This window comes from Botryllus schlosseri, chromosome 5 (genome assembly GCF_051294905.1).
Source record: "Botryllus schlosseri isolate E-star chromosome 5, Bs_hap1, whole genome shotgun sequence".
Lineage (NCBI taxonomy): Eukaryota > Metazoa > Chordata > Ascidiacea > Stolidobranchia > Styelidae > Botryllus > Botryllus schlosseri.
In genome coordinates this window covers 15,446,029-15,467,214 of record NC_137240.1, presented here as the reverse complement: position 1 = coordinate 15,467,214, position 21,186 = coordinate 15,446,029, and the positions used below count along the sequence as shown (strand labels likewise).

The following is a 21,186-nucleotide window of genomic DNA, read 5'->3' as shown; positions in this document are numbered from 1 at the left end:
TGTATCCAGTTTACGTAAATGTAGCCACGGCGCCATATTAGGCACATGACTATAAGGACCACGCCCTCTGTCGTAATGGAAAATTATGGATCAATAGCAACTTTGGCAGCAGAACGGTAGTTAGCGAGGTTGCCAGCTCATGCATACGCTCGAAGTTTTGCGGAAACCTAACCCGTGGCTACGAGCTAGCAATTATATTAAGCTGTTGTGTAGCATCAGATATATTCATAAAACTTGTCGCTTTTCGAAAAATTAACAGCGTTTTCCCATTTCGCAGTACAAACATTATTGACCCAATTCCCTACCGTTACTTAATTTTACAGATGAATAATAAATTTTACTTGTCTTTCAACCACTCAATGATTTCTACTTGCATTGCGTATGCAACTATTATTCAATAACTCCGGCCGTATAATTGCGTTGGAACTGTTTCATCATAAATTGTACATTGTGATTTGTGATGGCCTTGTGTCAAAGTGCCGCAATGAGCGAAATATATAAGCGGGAATTCAAACAGTATTATTAGAAGGCCATTGCGTAGTAGTATTGTGAATCATTGCATGCAGCAGCGGTAGCCCACATAATATTTCGAGTCATTCAAGTGGGTATTGAAGAACTGCTTGATAGTTATAGACACGTTGAACGAAACGTCAATGCTGCGATTGCATAGTAAGCCTTAAGGCGCATGTATTTATGAAACAGCCCATGTCTTTGGCACGCAAGTGAAGATACATATTTTCAGTAGTAGCAGAACACTTGATGCTATGAGTACGACTGTATGTAATAATTGTATGGGCCAGAGATATCTCAAATTCTTGCTAAATATTGCTGAATACGTGTAGTAAAGACGCATTCTTACGCAACATTAACATTCTTCGGTGGATTGTAATGGAACAAAACCACCCGCAGGAATGCATGTTGCTATTATATTACAACATGTTCCATCATGCTCGTGTATACCGAAGCATAGCAGCGATTCGATAGTCGGTATACAATTATACATCGCTCCCCGTTTCTATATAACTGAGTTATGTCATTTTTAAGGTCTTCCAAACATTCCCGTTTACTTGCAAATATGAAGAATGGAATGAAGAAATTATATATTTTGTGTGTAATCCATGATGGAATTTTGAATGCCGCTCTGGTTTAACCGCTCAATCGGTGTTATCATTGACTATCGCCTTCTATATGACTTGTTGATTATCCATGTGTTATGGTTTGCGTTACGATATTATTCGATGTGATATTTCTGCTGCCTGCTTTTCGACTGCCCTTCCAAACGTATCACAATGATTGACATTTCATCGTACCTCCGAAAAGCAGTATTACAGTGTATTCCACTACCAAGTTGAATTTTCAATCTTTTACCTACAGCACGGATAGTGGGATGCTGTACGAAATGTGGAATCTATTTGAGTGCATGATTGTTGCTATTGAATTGAATAAACTGCAAATGACGATGCTAACAACAGATTGGGGGATTCGCAGACTTCGATTATATTTAGTGCTAGCTAGCTAATAGAAACGGCAACTTCGTACTATCATGTGTTCCTAGGCCACAAAAGGCAAAAAAGCGCATCTCAGAAAAACTTACTGATTGTTTCATGGGTGCCGTAAAAAATTTCCAGCAATGAAATATTACTATCTTTCTGGTGTTACATCATTTACATAATGACACCACAAACAGGTAGATGAGCCAAGGGCCGATTCTCCCAATGTGTCTATCATTGATCTCCGTTGCGTCTATTCTATGGTATACGTCTACGATGTGGAACAAATCTAAATTAAGACGACTCGGTATTCTATTGTGTACTTCTTTCAAAGCTTTCGTATACTCCCATAGGAAATTACTCAAGAGTATTACCTTCGACGACTTCCGCACGCAAGGAAACTCGCAGCCTCAAGGAAATTATTGACAATGCAATCTCAATCTTAACACCTTAGTTCGATATGGAAGTCGGTAGCTTAATGCTCCGCGAAAGTTTCTGAAACTCCACCAAGTCGATAAGTGGTCAGGTCAATCCGTGACCCGCGAACGGATCAGAGTATAGGTGTAACGACTCACGCTATCAACGTATCGTCTGTACCGCGGGGGTTTTCAACATTTTTTCGGCCGTGACCTATTTTCCGGTTTGCAATTGTTCTGTGGTTTACATCTTCAAGTCTTAGTTCTGCTCCAAGTAAGGCTGAACTTGTAATGTAGGCTAATACTAATCGAAAGCAAACTTGGACGAGGATATAATTGCAACGGACGTCGTCAATATGGTCACCTGGGTTTGTTATACTTCAATACGTGGGAATCAATTATTGCAATGTGTAATTTGATAATGATCGATTTATTGGCAATCCGGAGCTTTTGGAACCGACTCTTCATTCATATCGCATGACGGACGAATGGAACAGTCCAGTTCATGCTTGCATCGCAATACTTTGATACCAGATTCGTTTGTTAGCAGGTAACAAGATGGTATGAAAATCACATAAACCGTTCACGCATTCATGTGCGTGCTTGCAATCTACATGCGTATTGCGTATGATAGTCGATATACTATATATACTCGCGTACGTTATGGCCGCCCGCTGTTCAAGTCCCCAAGCCCACCAATTTAATCCCTGCATCCATGGACATTGTCCGTTTGGCCGGAGTTTTAGGTTCACCAAGGTGGGGAATAAACATAGATGTGACAGTGATAGTGAAACGAATCTGCTGTAAACAATTTCAAGCATTATTTCCCTAAATTGGAAGTGGAAAATAAGCATTTTTGTTTAGCAAGCTGTGCTGTGCATGTGCAGTGTGCATATGCCTCGTAAAACTGCTGACATTCCTATGTCAGAACATTCAATATAGTGATACAATCGGTAAATGCTGCTCTTACATCTATGTAGGATAATTTTGAATAAATGATTTCAAGGCTGGACAATTTTAGATCTAGGCCTTCTCCACAGATTGTTGCGTTGCACTAAATCTGCGATTTGTTGCGGTAATGGCGTCTGCCGTATATTGTCACATGAAGTTGATAATTGATCATAAATTGCAATTACGGCTATTTTCACGAAATTATTACCTATACCGCAACACTGTACATAGCCTATACCTCGTCCAACAATCCTACATTCAATACACTTTATTCCGAATTATACTTGAACTGTGACCCAAGCGGGAATACTTGGTTACTGCAGCATTAACTCTTGGTATTATATAATCGAGATTATTATCGTTGCTGTTAGTCGTGGGTCGTCATGATAGGCTCATGCAAGGAAAAAACGCCTTGTCCGCCTTCCAATTGTACATTGTGACACCACACGTGTAACTATATGCCTCATCCATCGGAGTTAACTGACAAGTTGGATGTAGCCTACTTATAGTTCGACAGTATGAATATATGTTTTGCAGAAATAACATGATAAATTTAACTAAACTTTCACATACACCACAATTTTCCAAATAGCTCTGTTACCCACCTCAAAATACTCCTATGGCTCACCAGTGGGCCATGTGGCCCAGCTGTTGAAACCCCTGGTCTATATTGCATGAACAATGAACATGGTTGATAACCAGATCTAGAATTATGTGTCCTAAATATTCTAAGACACCATCACCGTTACCGGTAAATCTGATTACGAGGGCTGACAGACAAACCATCAGAATTAATAAATGAAAGCACCAATATTATTGACAATATTTACTCAACAGATTTTGAAGAGCTTCTGGGAGGTATACAGAACTTCATCAAATTTTGAAAACATTTCGCGTGACTGGACAACGAAAACACAATACATTTTTCATAGCAAAAATACTAGCGATTTTAGTGCGTAAAAAGTCGATAGAAATAAATACATTAGTCTTGCGTCCGCTGTTACCTATTCCGGCTCGCGTGATACACCGAACTTATAGTTTGCTACGGAAATGGTGTGTGTAGCTTGTGGGCGTGTGTTTGTGTAGAGGATGTAGTGATGAAAATGTAGGGTTACCATACGTCCTCTTTTATTAGGATGAAAAAATGAATTTCTGCTAGTCAGGTGTTGATTCACGCCTCGAGTCCACGTGTTTAACCGTGATTTGATGGCGGAATACCCACGATACCCGGACTCGGACATGCAGGTATAGCCGTATCCAATCCTTTCAGAAAACCTTGCAGAATTCCTGTCCGGTTATAATCCAAAATCCTGTGCTTCTCCAGTCTCGCCATACCAGTAAATATCACCACGAATCCGTGACGTCACTTCGTTGACAAAAATACAGCCACTTCAAAATCTGGATCATATGCCTATTGCTTACTCTCTAGAGTCGGAGGTAAAGTGATCCTACTGCACAGTGCACAGCTCTGCGCTAATGTGTCTACAACTAGAGTTGCATTTAAAACAAACGGTGGGTTAAAACACTCTGTTTAAAACAAGTTTAAAACAGCGTGTTTAAAACAAAGCCCTTTTTAATTTTTTTTTACAAGTTGTAAAATTAGGCCATAATTGTGTAAATACACTCCAAAAGCATGTTGTAGGAGCCTACGGACAATTACCACCCGATATCGCCGACGTATATCGATATGGGATATGGTTAGAACCCGCAAAATAGTCGATTCAACAGCAATAGTACAGATATTTCGTCAAAGGAGCTTTATTTACCCTATATTTTCAATTGTCAATGTCAATCCACTATGACGTAACAATGGAATTTTCGTGTGGTCATGGCTTAAAAAACAATAAAAAACATGTTTTAAATAAGGGCCTTGTTTAATTGATTTTTGTTTTAAATGCAGCCTATCTACAACAGGGTTGCCAGATTGGTCATTTTGGGGGCAAATTCCACAAATTTGGCTCTTTTTAGAGGTAGTTGGTCCCCCCAAAATTAATTTGGCCCCTTGGCCTTTTATTGTCAATATTGGCCCTATTTGGAAGCGTTTGAGACATATCATCAAACTAGCTATTCAAATAAATGTATCTCGCAAGCAATGTTCCCTCTAATTTTGAACGAGTCTGCGCACACAAACCAACTCACTGCGCAGACCCTTGGAAAACAGTGCGTAACGACTAAAAAAAGGTCATCACTTCGGATTTTTTGTGCGCAACTCAGATTTTCTGTGCGCAGAGACCGTGTCAGCACTGCGCATTTGCGCACGTGCGCAGCTTAGAGGGAACATTGCTCGCAAGTTGAGCTGACAAAGTTTATGCCAATGTCAAAGATTCGAGTGGAAACGCCGTAGAAGATGAAGATTTGGATTTGTTTATGTTAGAAGGTAGATTGTAGACTGTGTTGGAATTGTAAATTCAGATTTGTGAACAGGTTGACGGAAAAGCATCGAACATGGCTGAAAGCTAAGTAGCAGAAAAAGTGTGAAGAATAGTACCCTTATAGTACTTAACGATTGTGATTGATAGAAATTTCAAGGAAAAAAATTTCAACATAGCCGGGGAGTTTTTTGGTGAAAAACATAAAAATTAAGTATATAAGTTGGATAAGTTTCAAATATAAAGAAACTATTCTCTCAATTTTTAATTATAATTCATAAAATTTAATCATTCTCATATAGCACAATATTTTTTATTTTACGATTTTATAATCAGTTGAAAAAAACTCGAAATAATAGCAGTTATTGTAGTTAGATCCATTGTAGTTGCAGGTAGTGGATTTGGTGTCATACAGCACTATCAACAGTATAAATCTGGATTTCCAGATGATTGACAAAAGGTCTAACTATAGGTAATGTTGCAACGTTAACGTTATTGAACAATTTGGCGTTTTTTGGCCCCTTTTCCAGCGCTGTTTAACCATTTTTCTCAAAAGATGTCTGGCAACCCTGATCTACAACCCTCGATGACGGCGGTATACGCACAGGCGTAGCTAGGGAGAGAAAGGAGCCACGCACTCATGAAACTTTTTCTGAATTTACACGTGGAGAAATTTAGGGCAGATTTACTCAACTTGAAATTTCCTCCTAATTTAGTGTAACTAGATTTACTGCTTTTAGTGTGGCTAGTATAGGGTTGCCATACGTCCGGAATTTCCCGGACATGTACGGAATTTCACTGTTCAAACTAGCGTCCGGGAGGAATTTCTAAAATATGCCAAATGTCCGGAATTTTGAAGACTTAACGTAGGCTCATCATTTTTTCGTAAATTAGCATAAAACAATATTTTTTGGGACTATTTATGCTGATGCATGATATTTTTCTTCCCGCTGCGCGCGATTTACTGTCGCATTTATTGATTTTGATATGGAGACTACCACCCGCGCAAAAACTGCAATAAAATATAAATAAAAACAACCTTCATTTACTGGAATAAACCTAATTGTAATCGCAATTATAGGAGAACGGTATATTCCTAGAGATCGTTAAGGCCGTTTAAATGCTATATTCAAAGATAGTGGTTCCAAACGGGGGGTCGTTTGCCTTGATTCTGGGGTTTGCGAATATGTTGAACGTAATCAGCTTCCAAAATAGCCCTTGAGTAAGTCTGAACAAAGGAGCTGACTTCTTTTAGTTATAAGCTCGTCAAATTTTGATCTGGGCCACGGAACATTTTCAAATTGGAGATTGAGTGGCGACCATAAAAGTATAGAATGCAAACAATGTTTACATCCTATAATAAAAGGTTGGAAACCACTGGATGTGGGTTGTTTATAAAGCTCCGTGGTGCGCATCGGCATAAGGCTGATAAACAATCTTATCGGTAGGACATGAACAATTGAACATGACTTAACGATTTGCAATTACGCTCCCTATATTTTCGAACTCATTATCCTCCACCAGCTCTACCGCTAACTCTGATCATGTGGGCGGGGAGTAGTATCTAATCGTTGGGTTATAATTTTCATCTGAACAAGTCACACACAATTTGCAATGCGATAAGACAGAATGCGATGTAATGAACAGATAGGAGGAAGGATATCAAACGACACGCAGTTGCGATCCTTTATAGACTGACATCCATCTCGGCCTAGAGTGCCCGATGTAACAGTTATTTTCGATGTTGATCTTTTAAAGCAGCTGCCCTTTCTAGTTCTTTCCATTCCTTGTGAATGCTTTCTTTAGTCGGGTCTTTTTTATCACCGTAAGAACGGTGACGGCGGGGAAAGAGGTGCCCAGATGAGCCTCCGTCAGGAATCGAACCGGTGCCGCCCGATTTGTGGGAGCTTATCATTAGCACACAAAGCCACATACTCCTGAACCGGATCGTGATCACCTCTATGGTCTATGAGCATAGTGTCCTATATGGTGTCGACACAAGGAAATCTCACGGCTCAGTGAAATTGTATCACGTCACAATTTCCATTTGGCTACAGGCAATTTGACGGTCATTTTTGACCAGCTTGCCGAGCATTAAATTTGGTAAAACGGGTATCAATCGAAAGCTGACTCTGCACTCTAGGCAAGTACAAGCCAGTAGACACAAACAGGTAAAGATTTGTGTCATCCCTTACCTACTACAATGGTCAACTCATTGCCTCCAAACTGTGAATCGCGTAATAGGCTACCGGACTCACTTCGCTACGCAAAGGATGTATGCGAATTGTACATAACGATGAAATTACGAGTAGGATTGGGCATATGGCGGAGAAGGCTCCGCATTAAGTTGCTGACCACCACTGGGAGCCCAAGATCTTTTATTTTTCAGGGGGGGACCTTGGAACTGTGTTTGGCACCATTCAATTTTTATCCTGGCTAAACCAATGGTGGGACACCATTTAATCCGCTGCCAAAAGGACTGGGCACTTTGACTGATATAACCGTAACCTTTTTTCCAATTTCGACAAGATTCCGGCGCCGAATGACCCTGTCCCTGGCCATAGACATCCACATGCGCCTTGCCGACACCACCTGAAGTGCAGCAAGTCAATAGCCCAGGCACGGACGAACATGCGCAAAAGCATATGTTGAATACGGAACCGCAACTTTGCGGCAAAGACACACTTCGAAGCATATGCTTTGAGAGCTTGCATGTAGTGTACTCGCGCTTCGGTCGTAAGAGAGACAATTGGCCTCATTTCACTTTAATATTTCTATATATCATTTCACCATGTACCTTTTGAACCAGGTAAATCAAAAATTTTGACCAGTACTTCCTACTAAAGAATGCTCCCAGGATATGCGTGTGTTCAATGGTAAGGACTAGAGAACTCAAACCGGCTTGTGAGTACAACAGAAGCGTAGCATCGATTTCAATGCTAGCAAACAAGGTAGCGACGTACTCAAACCGGCTTTTGCCTACTTCTGAGCTATCACAAACCCCGATAATCCTAGCACACGACCTCCATTACGCCTCACACACTAGCACCACGTCGCTATCGCAAACACATAAACCACGAAAGTCTGCTGAGGAAATTATATCAAAAAGAGCTACGTGACACAAAAAAACAGACGGGTGTTCGTGAAGAGTAAGTCAGAACCGGCCTAAGCGTACAAATTCACAGGAGACAACATCAGCAGCAAAGTGTAAAAAACGTACTGTAAGCGGTCACGGCTATAAGGAGCCTGCATTTGCTATGCGGCCGCGAAAGATATTGATCACTGTGTACCGGAGTTTCGCTGTAGATTTGCTATTCCCACTTCCAGCAGGAGAGTAAAGGTAAGTATTGCGACAAATCTATAACAAGTTGAGCGTCGAAATCCCCCCGAAAAAATACTGAAAGGCTTGGATTACCTTGCAGCACCTCACGGGAGAAATACTATATGAATACGCAATACAAAAAATAGATTTCACAGAACAAAAAAAACATTGGTCGCCGTCCACTCTCGAGCAGCGTGCTTGCTTCACATAGTGAATTGATGACACGTAAGCTGTCCGAAACAAATCGGTTCTATTTTCCGTTATGTTGCCTCCTGGAAAGGTTTTTTTTCGAGCACGCTTCTTCATCCGCACGGGCCGCCTTGTACTCTATGAATTTATCTGAAACGCAACACAGAAACTGCATGGTCACACGCACAGAGGTGGTGAAAGTAGTCGAATATGAATTGAACTATTGTCATAAATTTCGAGCGGAACACAAGTAACAGTTGGTGAAGTTGGAGTAAAGCAGAGCAAAGGGATACTTTGGCGTATTTATGCGGAGGTGGTCAAAGCAGTCATCGTTGGTGGTGCCACAGAGGCAACGCCGCAAATTTCTACTGAATTACATACAAGCAGGAACAGGGATTTACAGGGCACGCCTGTACTATCTTAAGTGCAAGAAGAACTTATTTTTAAAATAATCGGTTGCACTGATTCTGAGGCCTTTGATTGTTCAAAACAATGCCGATTTCCAAGTGAGGGAGATTTAAAGTGGATGGTGGGGTTCCAGTGCTCTGTCTGGATTACAATTTATTGTTGTGAATCAGATTTCCTTAAAGACCTGTTTTAATAAGTCAAAAATCAGAACGGACCTAACAAATAAAGACAAAGTAGTTTTATAGTTGCAGTCTAATCATTGGCCTTTTATGGACCTTAAAACTAGTCCATGGACACACTGTGGTAGAAAACAAATAATAAAATTTGCGCTGGAGCAGCCAGCTAAGAGATTGACACATCTGTTTATGAAAAAGGCAGAAATTACTAGCGGTACCCGGTTCCCCAACCGTACGATTTTCTATGCTGCGTCAGCCGTAGCGGGTTGGAGTTTGTTCAGGACCAAAGTTTCACCTGTCAAAGTCGACATGGATTCGACAAATCGGTCCATCGCGTCCTCCATCCTTACAACGTAATCTTCGTCGTTGAAATCGACTTCTTCGGTCAGTGCCAGAATGCGCTTAAATTCGTTAACGTTGGTCTCCGCCTGTCAAGATCATTGCGAAACAGATTACATTTTGGCAAGAACCGCATTATCGCCAGGCCGCTGTTTTCAAGGAAATCGTCAAGAATGGATATATCTGGAGGTACATTCTGAAAGGACGTACTATGTTTTTGTCCTTGACATTTTTGCGGCATATACACCGACTCATGATATAGATACACACGATCTGTGCATATGCAAACCATGAGTGCATGATGTGCATATGCCGCGCTGGACAAGGAGGGTGCAGAAATAGCCTTGTAGGGCTTTCTAAGTCTTGTGCAGATACCAGCTTTACTGATCAGTCCTTTGGTCCAACCCGGTTGGTAGTCGGGGAGAGGTAACAGCGTGAATTTACACTAAATTACAAGTAGAAGTAGCGCTTTAAAGACACACCAAAACTGAAGTAGAAAATGGGGGTATGAAAATACTAGTAGTTTCAAAAATTAAATCGTCACAGGGCAGTGTTGGGATGACTCGAGTCACCTTTTTCGTATGACTTGACTTGACTCGAGTCACTTTGCTAAAATGACTTGACTTGACTTGACTCGGCGTATCAGAAATGTGGATTGACTCGTGACTCGGAGAAAAATTCACAAGTCAATTTCAAGTCATCAAGTAATCGGTGTTGATAAAAATCACTGTATCTTACATATATTCGGATGGTTCGTGAAGCGCTGGTGTAACCCGTGAGAGCGACCAATCATTCAATGATCGTGCGTTTTACTGAGCCTGCATTGTTTTCTCACAAGTAACGTGTCCGAAAACGAAGTGATCGAAGCTTACAGCTTACGTTGTCGTAAACTAGTAAAGTAATTTAATAGCAAAATTTGTATTTCTGTTCACTGTTCTGACCTTAACCAAACCTCTTGCTTTATTTAAATTAAATTCAAATATAGTTTATATAGTTCTCAACCATTGGCGCAGGCTCGAATTGTATCATATCTATTTGTAAATGGGTAATGTATTTGCATCTTATCAATTCGTTTCTCTATTCTCTATTTTGGCTGGTGACTATAAACTGAGGTTATGCAATTATTTAGGTAGTTTAGCAGTTCTACGTATATGTGAGCGATACAGCGTGTATTTAACTCTATTCGTTCATCGGTTCAAAATCAATGACCACTCCATCTGTATATCAGACAGCTAATTAAATGCAATCACGTAATCATGACTCATACTTCGAAAAGGCAACTTGACTTAAATCGTGACTTGACTCGTGACTTGACTTGACTTGACTCGACTTGACTCGAGTCACCTTCAAAAATCGGGTGACTTGACTTGACTCGAGTCACATTCGAAAATCGATTGACTTGACTTGACTCGAGTCAAAATGTGCAATGACTCGAAATGACTCGTGACTCGAAGGTAGTGACTTGATCCCAACACTGTCACAGGGTCACATACTTTTAGAAGTTAATTGGAGGCGGGCTACTTAAGACTGACAGCACTGCGAATAGGTGCGATTTTTGCAGATATATTCAGTCACTGCAAACATATCGCAAGACTACTTTTCACTTCTCGAAATCCAAAGTGTAAAAAACATAAGTTTTGCCAAAGAAAACTGTTCAGTAGATGTTAAAATAGTCTAAACATCAATCTTCAACAAGTATCGCAGTAGTAAAACCCACAGAGTTCTCCGAAAAAGTTCAGGGGCCTGGCTGTTACATCAGCGATGATAATGCAGTGCGAAAAAATATGGAAGCGATAAAAAAGAAGACAGAAAAAAACGCAAAACATCGAACGCCACAAGGCAGCTATCATTCGCGGGAACGTGAATTATCATTCGCCAACTCACCACGCCTATGAAATTTCGGTGGCTATCAACCATTTCCTCTTCTTTTTCTCGTAGGGTTGTAACGGTTTGTGTCATCTCCATCATTTCCCGTGAGACCTCGTTTTGCTGTCGACGAGGAATTAACGTAAGGTTCAAATGGTCAACGAGGGAAGCAATGTTTCGGAGTGCGTGCGACACGACAGCAATAGTAGCATCAGTTAACGTGGCATCGATTTGCGTGCTAAATCACATCACTTATTATTTGGGTTTCTTTCGACTAGGGATGGTGTGAACGCGAGGTTCACAATCGCTTCTGTGTGTGAACCTCCGAAATTTGGAGGTTTGCGTTCACAAACAAACCTCGGTAGGTTCTGCACTGTGAACCTTCATCATATATTACAATTTTTCACGTCATTATAACATCTTCGGTTGAAATTCTGCCATTTCATCTTCGGACCACCCTCCGCATGGTGCTGGCAGCATGAAAAGGAATACAGAACTAAACGAGAATGCACCTTGCCAGTTTCAAAAATTACTTGCTTTAAATTTTTCTCGCAATATTCAGCTTTCCGTTTGTGAATATTTATAGTGGCTCACCGCTGTAAGCTTTCCTCGCAATCACACAATAACGAGAACGAAACACGCTGCATGTAGAGGTCAGCGAATTGTGTTTAGTCAACCGATCAATTATTTACGTCCACGAAATTGATAAAAAGAATGCATCGATATCTAATGTAAAAACTATCAGGCATTTTGGATTTATCTTCATTTGATATCCGTATTATATCATAAAAACCGAATCTGTCCGAATGGGATGTTTGCTACTGTATAACTTGTTTCACTCTTGAGAATGCATCTGTCCGTTCTAGCCGAGTCCTCATCGAAATTGTTGGCAAAGCGACGGAAGACATTGATTTGGTGGAATGATTATAGCATTTGATTTTTATATTTAATACATTAGGGATGCATGTCAGCATGCGCTTCAGCATCGTGGCATAATATGCCTCGAGGCTCGAGTCGTCGCTAGTTATCATGTACATTAACGTATTACACTATTACTTTACGAAAATGTAGGGTTGGAATTAGCAATAGCATTAGCGTTCGCACGAACCTGAACCTTTCGGGGTTTCGCACCAGCTCTACTTCCGACCATACCTATTTCACTGCAGACAATGATGTGGGTGGGGTCATGACTTCACGGACATGTCATTTCAGAAAGTGCAAAGAAACCGATGTCAGTTTTACACAGCTTTTAACCATAATCTGGTATTTTTTCGGCCATACCAGTACTCCAGTAGGTCTACATATTTCATTGCATTCTGTGACAATGCTATGGGCCGATTACTGCTGCAAAGATGTCACAACGTGGGTAGCTTTCTACGTTAGGTTTCGCACGCTGTGATATGACCATTCGAGGTACAGTCTTCTGCAGTGGAAAATAGTATCGATACTATAATTCTCGTTGATAAATTCATAGTTGGTGGCAAGGCGTGTACGATTTCAGCACTCGAAAAAATCGTTTCTCCCTATACGATTCATATTCGAGTACTGATTGTGCCTAGCCCTACTGATTAAATACCCGGTGACACGTACCTGAACGGAAGCGGCAAAAATAGCGTCGATTTGATTTGGCGAGGCGGACCTTTGCTCGTCCTCCTGTATGTCGGACAGCATTGTCTCGCCGTGATGGCCCGGCATCTTAGACTCGTCGGCGTTGTCAACGTTCAGCTCCTTCACTCTGGAAACGATACGCAAAAGAATGGCGCTGATAAAATCACGGGTAAAACGAAGTCAACTTGGCATATCGTAATGGGGCTGTTCAAATTTTTTCCAAGTTTCAATACACGGTTTTGAGTTAGCGGTAACGGTAGACAAAAATTATTCGATGACCCCGGAAAGTGAAAGCACTTCGTCACTGACCACTTCTGTTGCAAAACGATAGCTTGCCCTTTCAAGTTGTCCTCTGTTGCTTGTAATTCGGCATACGAACCACTTATTTATACGCTCCTGACCATGGTGCGTGGTTGATGGAAAAAATCTTTACATTTCACCGCATTGATCTTGTGGTGTTTCAAATCGATGAAATTATCGAGAGTCAAGGCCTAAGGAACGGCATGTGGCAAGCTGACAACTGGCCTACACAACAACACCGAGACATTACTACGACCCCACCCCAGCCTTTTGCTATCAGGCGCTGGCGAGACACCCGCCACGAGCCCACGACATGCAACGATAAACACACATCTTCTGGCCACCACGAGCTGCGAATTTCACATTTCAAATGCCAAATTTCCAGCCTCACAATCGCGAACATTGGCAGATAGCTGTTGTCGTAAATGGGTAATCCCAAGACAAATGAACGAGTGGGTAGGCATCGAGGCCGGCCGATTCACATGTACACATCGGCTTTACATGAACACATAGAATCCGAATGTTTTTCTAACATATTCCCGAAAACAAATCGCATTTGCACTGACTTGACCGCTCGCAAACACATACTTTGTAATGCCACTATCTGTCATCTTATCATCGATCGCAGGTATCGCATCTGCACCACGTCTGACCGAGTCGCTTGTAAACAAGTCCGATATCTCCGCCGAAATCAATATATCCAAATCATCCCGCAAGCTACCGTAATCCCGCAACTTATTGCGTCCGTTCTTATCATCGACAGGCGTCTGATTGCCGACGGCAACCTCTCGGCAGCTAGACAGGCACGTGTCGCTACGGCTAGGACCGCAGCCCAACGCGTGAGATTTCAGCGCTCGTGCGCGAGTCTGTCGTAGGCCGGCGTCTTTTCGTTTGCTACTCGGAACCGCCTCGTTCTTTTTGACACTCTTAGGTATGCGAGAGTTATCGTTTTTCGGGATTACTTTCGTCTGCCGCAAATTTGATTTTTTCAAAGAGATCGAATCCAAGCGTTCAGATTCGGATACAGCTGTAGTAGGGACGGCGACGTTTAATTTAATGTCGTCAAAGTCCGTGTTTGACGCTGAGAACGCTTTGACTCTATCGCGTTTAAACCGTATGATACGTATGTCGAAACGCCACGGATTAACAATCACCACAAAGATAATAGAATTGAAATAACGGTGAGAGCGAAAAATCCACATCAAGTACCAGAAAACCGATTGAAAGTAACAAATGCGTAGTAGCGAAATGACCGTACACACGCCGCAAATTTACGATCACGACAAAGAACATAGAAACGAAATACCGGTTGTGGTGCAAATTCCGTGTGAAGCATCAGGAAAATAAAAAGGCAACAAAGGAAAGTAAATCAAAACGTCGATATATTAGCGTAACAAAAACCATTCTCTCCCACCTGTTTGCGTATCGCAAGGAATTGAGGGTGTGCTCGCAGCTGCTGATGCCAGGCGACACGGTCGCGATCATGCAGGTGCGGGAGTTCTCCCCGATGAACGAATCGCGCAGCACTTGCGTCAGCGTGCTGACCCGGAACGGCAAATGCTCCTGGTTGGTGCTCATCGCCCGTATGCACTCCTGAGAAGGTGAGGAACGTAAATTAGCCTATAGATATATCGGCGGTCGTGCCTCCAGCATCACAAAGCGAAATTCCTGGTTTCTATTTGTAAGTAGGTTTTGCCTGCAAAACACTTCTACTTCTACTTGCACACCAATAATGATTACTCCGAAAAGCAAATGTATTAGGTTACTTACAACCAGAGGATGTCAAACTATATTGACTATAGCCATTTAGCCAAACGATTGCAAAAACATCTAGCAGACTTACTTTCAAAGCGAGCAAGCTCTTGTTAATCTCGGAACCTTCGATTCTGGTTTGACGTGAAGCGCTCATCGTGTCAGCTCCACGTTCATTACCTGCAATTTCAAAGCGAGATGCGTCAGCAAATTTAGTAACGGCCAATCACACTGCACAAAAGGGATGAGCTGGTTAACGCTAGACAACTGAGACCTACCTGGGAAAAACGCACAAGTATTTTTGGTGTTTGTATGAGAAGGAAAACGAAGCATATCATCAAACTGCTCTTTCGAAGGAAACTTGCCGTATTGAAAATAGGACACGCCGATAGCTTAATTTGGTCACTTAATTCACATATTAATTTATTCACTAAGTCTTTTTGACCGACTCCAAACGTCAGTAATATGGTGAGCCAAATTAGAAATATAGGGAATATCTTGTCTGCGTGATGTAATAATGCGCATTCCTGCGCACTGACACGCTCGAAGAATCCAAGTCGCATTTGTGGTTATCAACATAGATTTGTATCAACTTGGACAGGGCGGCGGCCCAGCAGCGACACAGTCGTAACTCACCCGCTAAATCGATGAGAGAAAATTTGCCGTGGATTTTCCTCTTGGAACGGAGAATAATTTGAAATACGGCATGAGACCGCGACGAATGCTGATTGGCCGACGTGACGCCAGACGTTCTAAAGGACGAGGCTTTACGGTGAGAAAGGAGTCGCGCGTACTGCTACTGAAGCACACCCCCATTCGGTTACATGTACAAGTAGCAAACAAAAAAAGACTTCAAGTAGTAGTTGAAAAGTACACAGGCGATCAGTTTGGTCGATGGGTGGCACGTTTCTAGCAGTTCATCGGAGGTGGCCACTGTAAAAAATTGCGAGTGCATCTTCGCGACTAACGAAGAACTACAAATGCGTGCAAGGTGCAACCCTCGAAAGTAAATTCAGTTACTGCAGCGGTTCTCAGACTGTGGTGGGTGTACAGTAGGGTTGTTCAAAAAAAACTTTTTTTTCCGAATCTCACTCGCCTAGTGACTAAATCGTCAGGTTGTCCAAGAAAACGATGCACACCAAATTTGACTCAATTCCAACCAGTAAAGGCCGTGCAATCTTGAATTGAAATTTTTAATTTATTATTAAAAATTAAAAAAAAACTTCTCAAATTTTTCTTTCAACCCCATGAAATAGTTGAGCTGTCTTCAAAGACGTTGCAAAACAAATTTGAGTCAATCCCGACTTGTAGAAGCGGAGTTATTCGCGTTTTTTGTTGATAATTGTCGGATTATCCTTGATCCGGGGATTATCAACGAAAAACTCAAATAGTTCCGCTTCTACTAGTCGGAATTGACTCAAATTAGTTTTGCATCGTCTTTGAAGACAGCTCAACAATTTCATGGGGTTGACAGAAAAATTTGGGAATTTTTTTTTTTAATTTTTATTATTAAATTAAAAATTTCAATTCAAGATTGCACGGCCTTTACTCGTTGGAATTGAGTCGAATTTGGTGTGCATAGTTTTCTTGGACAACCTGACGATTTAGTCACTAGGCGAGTGAGATTTGGAAAAAAAAGTTTTTTTTGAACAACCCTAGTGTACAGTGTACACTGTACAGCACGGTTGTTCAAAAATAACATTTTTCCCGGATCGCTGATTAAATTGTTGGGTTGCCCGAAAAACGCGGCACGCCAAATTTGGCTCAATTCCAACCAGTACAGTGGTTCTCAACCTTTTTGTCATTGGGGTCCTCTTTTGGACCGACACGGACTCCGCGGACCCCCAAAAGTTTTAGTTCAAATTCAGCTCAATTATCGTGCAATCGTCATCTGTCTTGTGCCATTGATATCCGTACGCTTGTGATAACCAGCAACAAAATTACTGCGGTGCATCCATTTTGCTTTGATATTATTGGGTCAATTCACGTCAATGAAAAACCAAGCAACTGGCTCACTGGACTACAAGGGCTAAAAAATACTAATTTATCAGCATGGTAAGGAGGATAAATTTTAATCATGTCGAAGCGAAAATATAATCCAGTATTACGAATTCATTGCAATTAAATAAGGAGTAGAATGTTTGTCACGGTGTGTGGTTTGTACGAAAACTCTTTCTAACGGGTTCACGAAGTCTAGCTTGTCAAAACGGCAACATAAACATTTATGTTTATTTCAAACCCGTTACCAACGTGTCCGTTTTACCTGCACTTGGAAGCGTCAGAAATGATTTGCAGGATGTCGTCCATATCGGTCACTTGCTTTTCGGTAAGCCCAACGACTTGAACTTCTTGGTTTTTGTCTTGCAGCACTCGAAGCCGAGCTTTCTTCTTCAATAGATCGAATACCTGTTGTAAAAAAAAATCATATTCAAAGCAAGACAGTAGCAACAGGGTAGGGGTTACGCCGCACACTACAGGTGACATATTAACACCTCATTTCCGATTGCGTTTCTGACTTGTCTCACAGGCTGCCATTTCCAGCAGCATAGTGGAATTTGAGTCTCGCGAATATAATGGGATCGCAGCCTTCCGAGCTGACCTGAGCAATGTACATAAAAGCAGTCTTTTATGACCTTTGCCTGTCATAAAACTGGATGAAACTCGTTTTATTGCAACGACTTGTAAGTCAGGCCAGAGGCGCAAGGCGAAAGTGCATTTCCCCCCAAAATTTTACAACTTATACTTGGTGAAATCATCTGTTTTCACCACATAACATTTCCGAGATCGCGCGTCATAGTAGAAAAACTGCCAGCCAAAAACTTTACTCCATGCAACTCCTACGGTTAGGACCAAATGTTTTTATCTTCACTTTCCATAGAGACTAAGCCGTTTATTGGTAAATAATTAGCAAGCTTCTCAGTCTTGCAGCGATAAACAAAATTTTGGCAGTTGATCATCATCCTCAATTATATCCTACTCTCCTACATATCTATCGATACGGAAAAAACCCTTATAGATCCCGACATCCAGTCATATTCTATCAATAACCATTAACCATTGTCTCGTACAGAGTTGAACAAGGGTGCAGGCCATTTAGAAGCACAAGCCACTTGAAAAAACAATGTACAGGAGAATGGGTAGCGGCACAGAAGTACTGTGTTTACAAGTCCTTCAAGTCTGGTGGCGGCACTGGAAAATAAATGAGAATGTCTCGGTAGCGTGCCAAGTGAGCCAGCTTATCAACCGCAGGTTATTGTTTACCAAAATTGCCAAAATAATGGTTATGGCGGTATTTTTTCACGCCAAAACACTGCTTTTGAACGAGAGAGTTTGAACAGCCACGGTTAGGTAAAACTACACACGCATGTCCCTGACGACAACAAACACAAAACTCGAGAGTAGTTAACATAACACACTCTGAGGTAAGACAGAGGGGCAGGCGAAAATTTACCTTTCCAGAATATATCTCGAAGAAGGCACAATACACAGTGAGGTTCAGATGTTGATAAGTCGGAGATTTCAAAAGATGAAAGACGTCCTGAGCTGTAAGCACGAAGCAACAAAACGTAATCCCGTCAAATTGTCCCGTGTCAAATTTAACCCTACCTGCGAGAGCGTATATTCCCTTACTGGCATCTTGCATTTTGCCAGAGGTGAAGTCACCACCCATTGTCTAAATAGAAATTAGGAAGCTGCTTAGGTTAACTCGCGAGAACAATTGTCAAATTATGACGAATTGCATCTCAAGATCAACCTTCGACATAAAATACACGTGCATCTTCAAATCAATATCATATGACATGTCTGGTTGTTGGCTGTGTACCACAGATCGATAACACCACTGATTCAACGTCAAATGGATTGTAAAGTTTTGCAATTATGACGCTGATACAACTAAGTGATATATACTTCCTTTAATACTGTGAATGAAACTGTAACCGACGATACACAATATTGCTGATGTCAGAAAATTTTGGCAGGGCTCTAGTTTTCAGGAAGAGCATTTACATTTTCACTCAAAAGCAGCTGGAATTACGATGAAACACACATATTACTAGCCAATAACTGGCCCAAATTCAAGGATTTCTTGGCTAGTAAGCACAACACTACAAGCATATCAGAAATTGTCAATGTCAAAAATTTAAGAGTACTGCGAAACTAGGCTCAACCAACACTGGTGCTGCTTACATGCGTCTTTCCACTACCGGTCTGACCGTACGCGAAGCACGTGGCCATGCCACCTCCGAATATACAGTGCACGAGTGGGCGTGCCGTGAATCTGCAAGACGAAAAAAAATTCTAATTCGACCCGAAAAGTCACAAATCGGACACCATCACCTGTACACGAGTTGATTGGAGCAGGTTTCGTCGAAGGCGTAGTCGAAACGAAATTTCTGATTCTCCAAATACTTCGTCAGATCTACTTTTGTCTTAGGTTCACTCACCTGACAAGGTAAATATCCGTCTCAACATGTTACAATTCAGAGCTGAAGCGCTAGAACTGCGTTAAAACAGGGGTCAGGATGAGTTTTGAGGTTATTGAGGGGACTAGCAAGTCAAAAACCTAATTTTCAGATGGCTACCCCCATCACCATGGAATTTTAAGTCGCTAGATGTCGCTATGCTATATACAAAAAAACGAAGAATTCTATTCTACCCTGCAGATTGTGGATTTGAAGAAGAAAAAATGCACCGACACGGGGCATGCAAAATCTCAAAATTGTAAAGCCCTTTTTTCAATCGAACGCCTTCTTTAGGAAGTACTAGGATAGTGCTGTGTTATGCTACAATTTGAAGAAATATGTGGAACCCCTCTTGGATAAATTTCATTTTGAAATTTCAAAATTGAGGTAATTTTTTCAAGTTTGCTGTGAAGCTCTGTGATTCAGAGCAAGATAGACCTAGGCCAAACGACTCTTAGCATAACGTAGGTCTCGATGTTAGCTTTTCAAAAAACTCTTGAGTGAATACTATACGACATACATGTCATACTAATTTTTGATTTATCATGAAGCTGTTCAACAAAATTTCACAAAGGAGAAAAATGTTAATAAACATTTTACCAGTAATAAAAGATACCAAACCGGTGCCTATGAAAATCGAAATTATGTTTTTAGTTATGCTTTGGGTGAGGTAAGGCCAAAAGGCAAGACTATAGGTACTATGTTGATATTTCAAGCCAAGAAAAAAAATTGAAAATTTTGATGTTTTTTCTTAATTTTGACTTGCTAGTCCCCTTAAATCACATGTTAAAGAGAGAGAGTCGTAGCGTCGAATTTGGAGAAGCCTCAGACCATCCTCATCAGTTCACATTGTGAGAAGGTTCGTCCATGCGACCTTCTCGCGTTCAAATTTGTGCAGCGATTGTCATCATAGGCAACGATACCAAAGCTCTCCATAATTTCAAATAAAGTATCAAAGCTCTCCATAATTTCAAGTAAAGTACAAGTACCAGCAGAATATCCTTGCTTGGAATGGTGATGACGTCGATCTCTTTGCGGGCGGCTTCCTTTCGGTTTAAAGGTCGCTTACGAACGCAAACGCATATTCTCTGGTCGGCCACGGGGTCCCCGGGAACCAGCGGGTGCATTTCCAAGCTTTCCCTGTGAAAACAATATGTTTAGGCGTCCAAATTCGCTAAGAAGATTAAGTGAGACGGGGACATGTCGTATGAAAAAAAGACTCAAATTGTAGGATTTCATCTATTTAGCCAAAAACGAGACAACTCTTTTCGATGGTGCGTTGGTGTTCGAGTAGGATTAATGCTGTAAATGTCTACTCAATTTCATGTAGTACAAGCAACTATTTCAAAGAAACTTTGAAAACTAGTGGAAGTAGAAAGTCAAGATATGAAAAGCAGTTCGGCGAGTAGTTTCAAGAGCATATTGGATTAAGGAATGGTACACTTTCAGCTGGCAACTTTCGAAAAGGTTGCATCTTTCCGAATAACGCAAAATGACTATGACACTGCGAATTTGTTCAATCTTCGAAAATGTATTG

At 41.3% G+C, this 21,186-nt stretch overlaps 1 protein-coding gene and 1 long non-coding RNA gene across 2 annotated transcripts in view; one reads left to right on the top strand and one right to left on the bottom strand.

The window, feature by feature from the left end:
- LOC145439196 (uncharacterized) overlaps positions 1-1,471 on the top strand; it is a 51,793-nt gene extending 50,322 nt beyond the window's left edge. The window contains exon 3 of the long non-coding RNA XR_013915116.1: positions 1,045-1,471. This is a non-coding gene — a long non-coding RNA (uncharacterized LOC145439196). The remainder of the gene's footprint in view (positions 1-1,044) is intronic.
- Positions 1,472-8,311: 6,840 nt separating this feature from the next.
- LOC145439178 (kinesin-like protein KIF2A) overlaps positions 8,312-21,186 on the bottom strand; it is a 280,717-nt gene continuing 267,842 nt past the window's right edge. The window contains exons 7-19 of the mRNA XM_080316670.1: positions 20,639-20,789; positions 19,525-19,631; positions 19,375-19,465; positions 18,793-18,859; positions 18,638-18,729; positions 17,450-17,592; positions 15,823-15,938; positions 15,278-15,366; positions 14,849-15,027; positions 13,117-13,261; positions 11,545-11,649; positions 9,617-9,749; positions 8,312-8,887 (exon numbers count right to left, since the gene is read on the bottom strand). Of these exons, the coding sequence (XP_080172796.1) occupies positions 8,799-8,887; positions 9,617-9,749; positions 11,545-11,649; positions 13,117-13,261; positions 14,849-15,027; positions 15,278-15,366; positions 15,823-15,938; positions 17,450-17,592; positions 18,638-18,729; positions 18,793-18,859; positions 19,375-19,465; positions 19,525-19,631; positions 20,639-20,789 (1,507 nt within the window). The 3' untranslated portion in view covers positions 8,312-8,798. The remainder of the gene's footprint in view (positions 8,888-9,616; positions 9,750-11,544; positions 11,650-13,116; positions 13,262-14,848; positions 15,028-15,277; positions 15,367-15,822; positions 15,939-17,449; positions 17,593-18,637; positions 18,730-18,792; positions 18,860-19,374; positions 19,466-19,524; positions 19,632-20,638; positions 20,790-21,186) is intronic.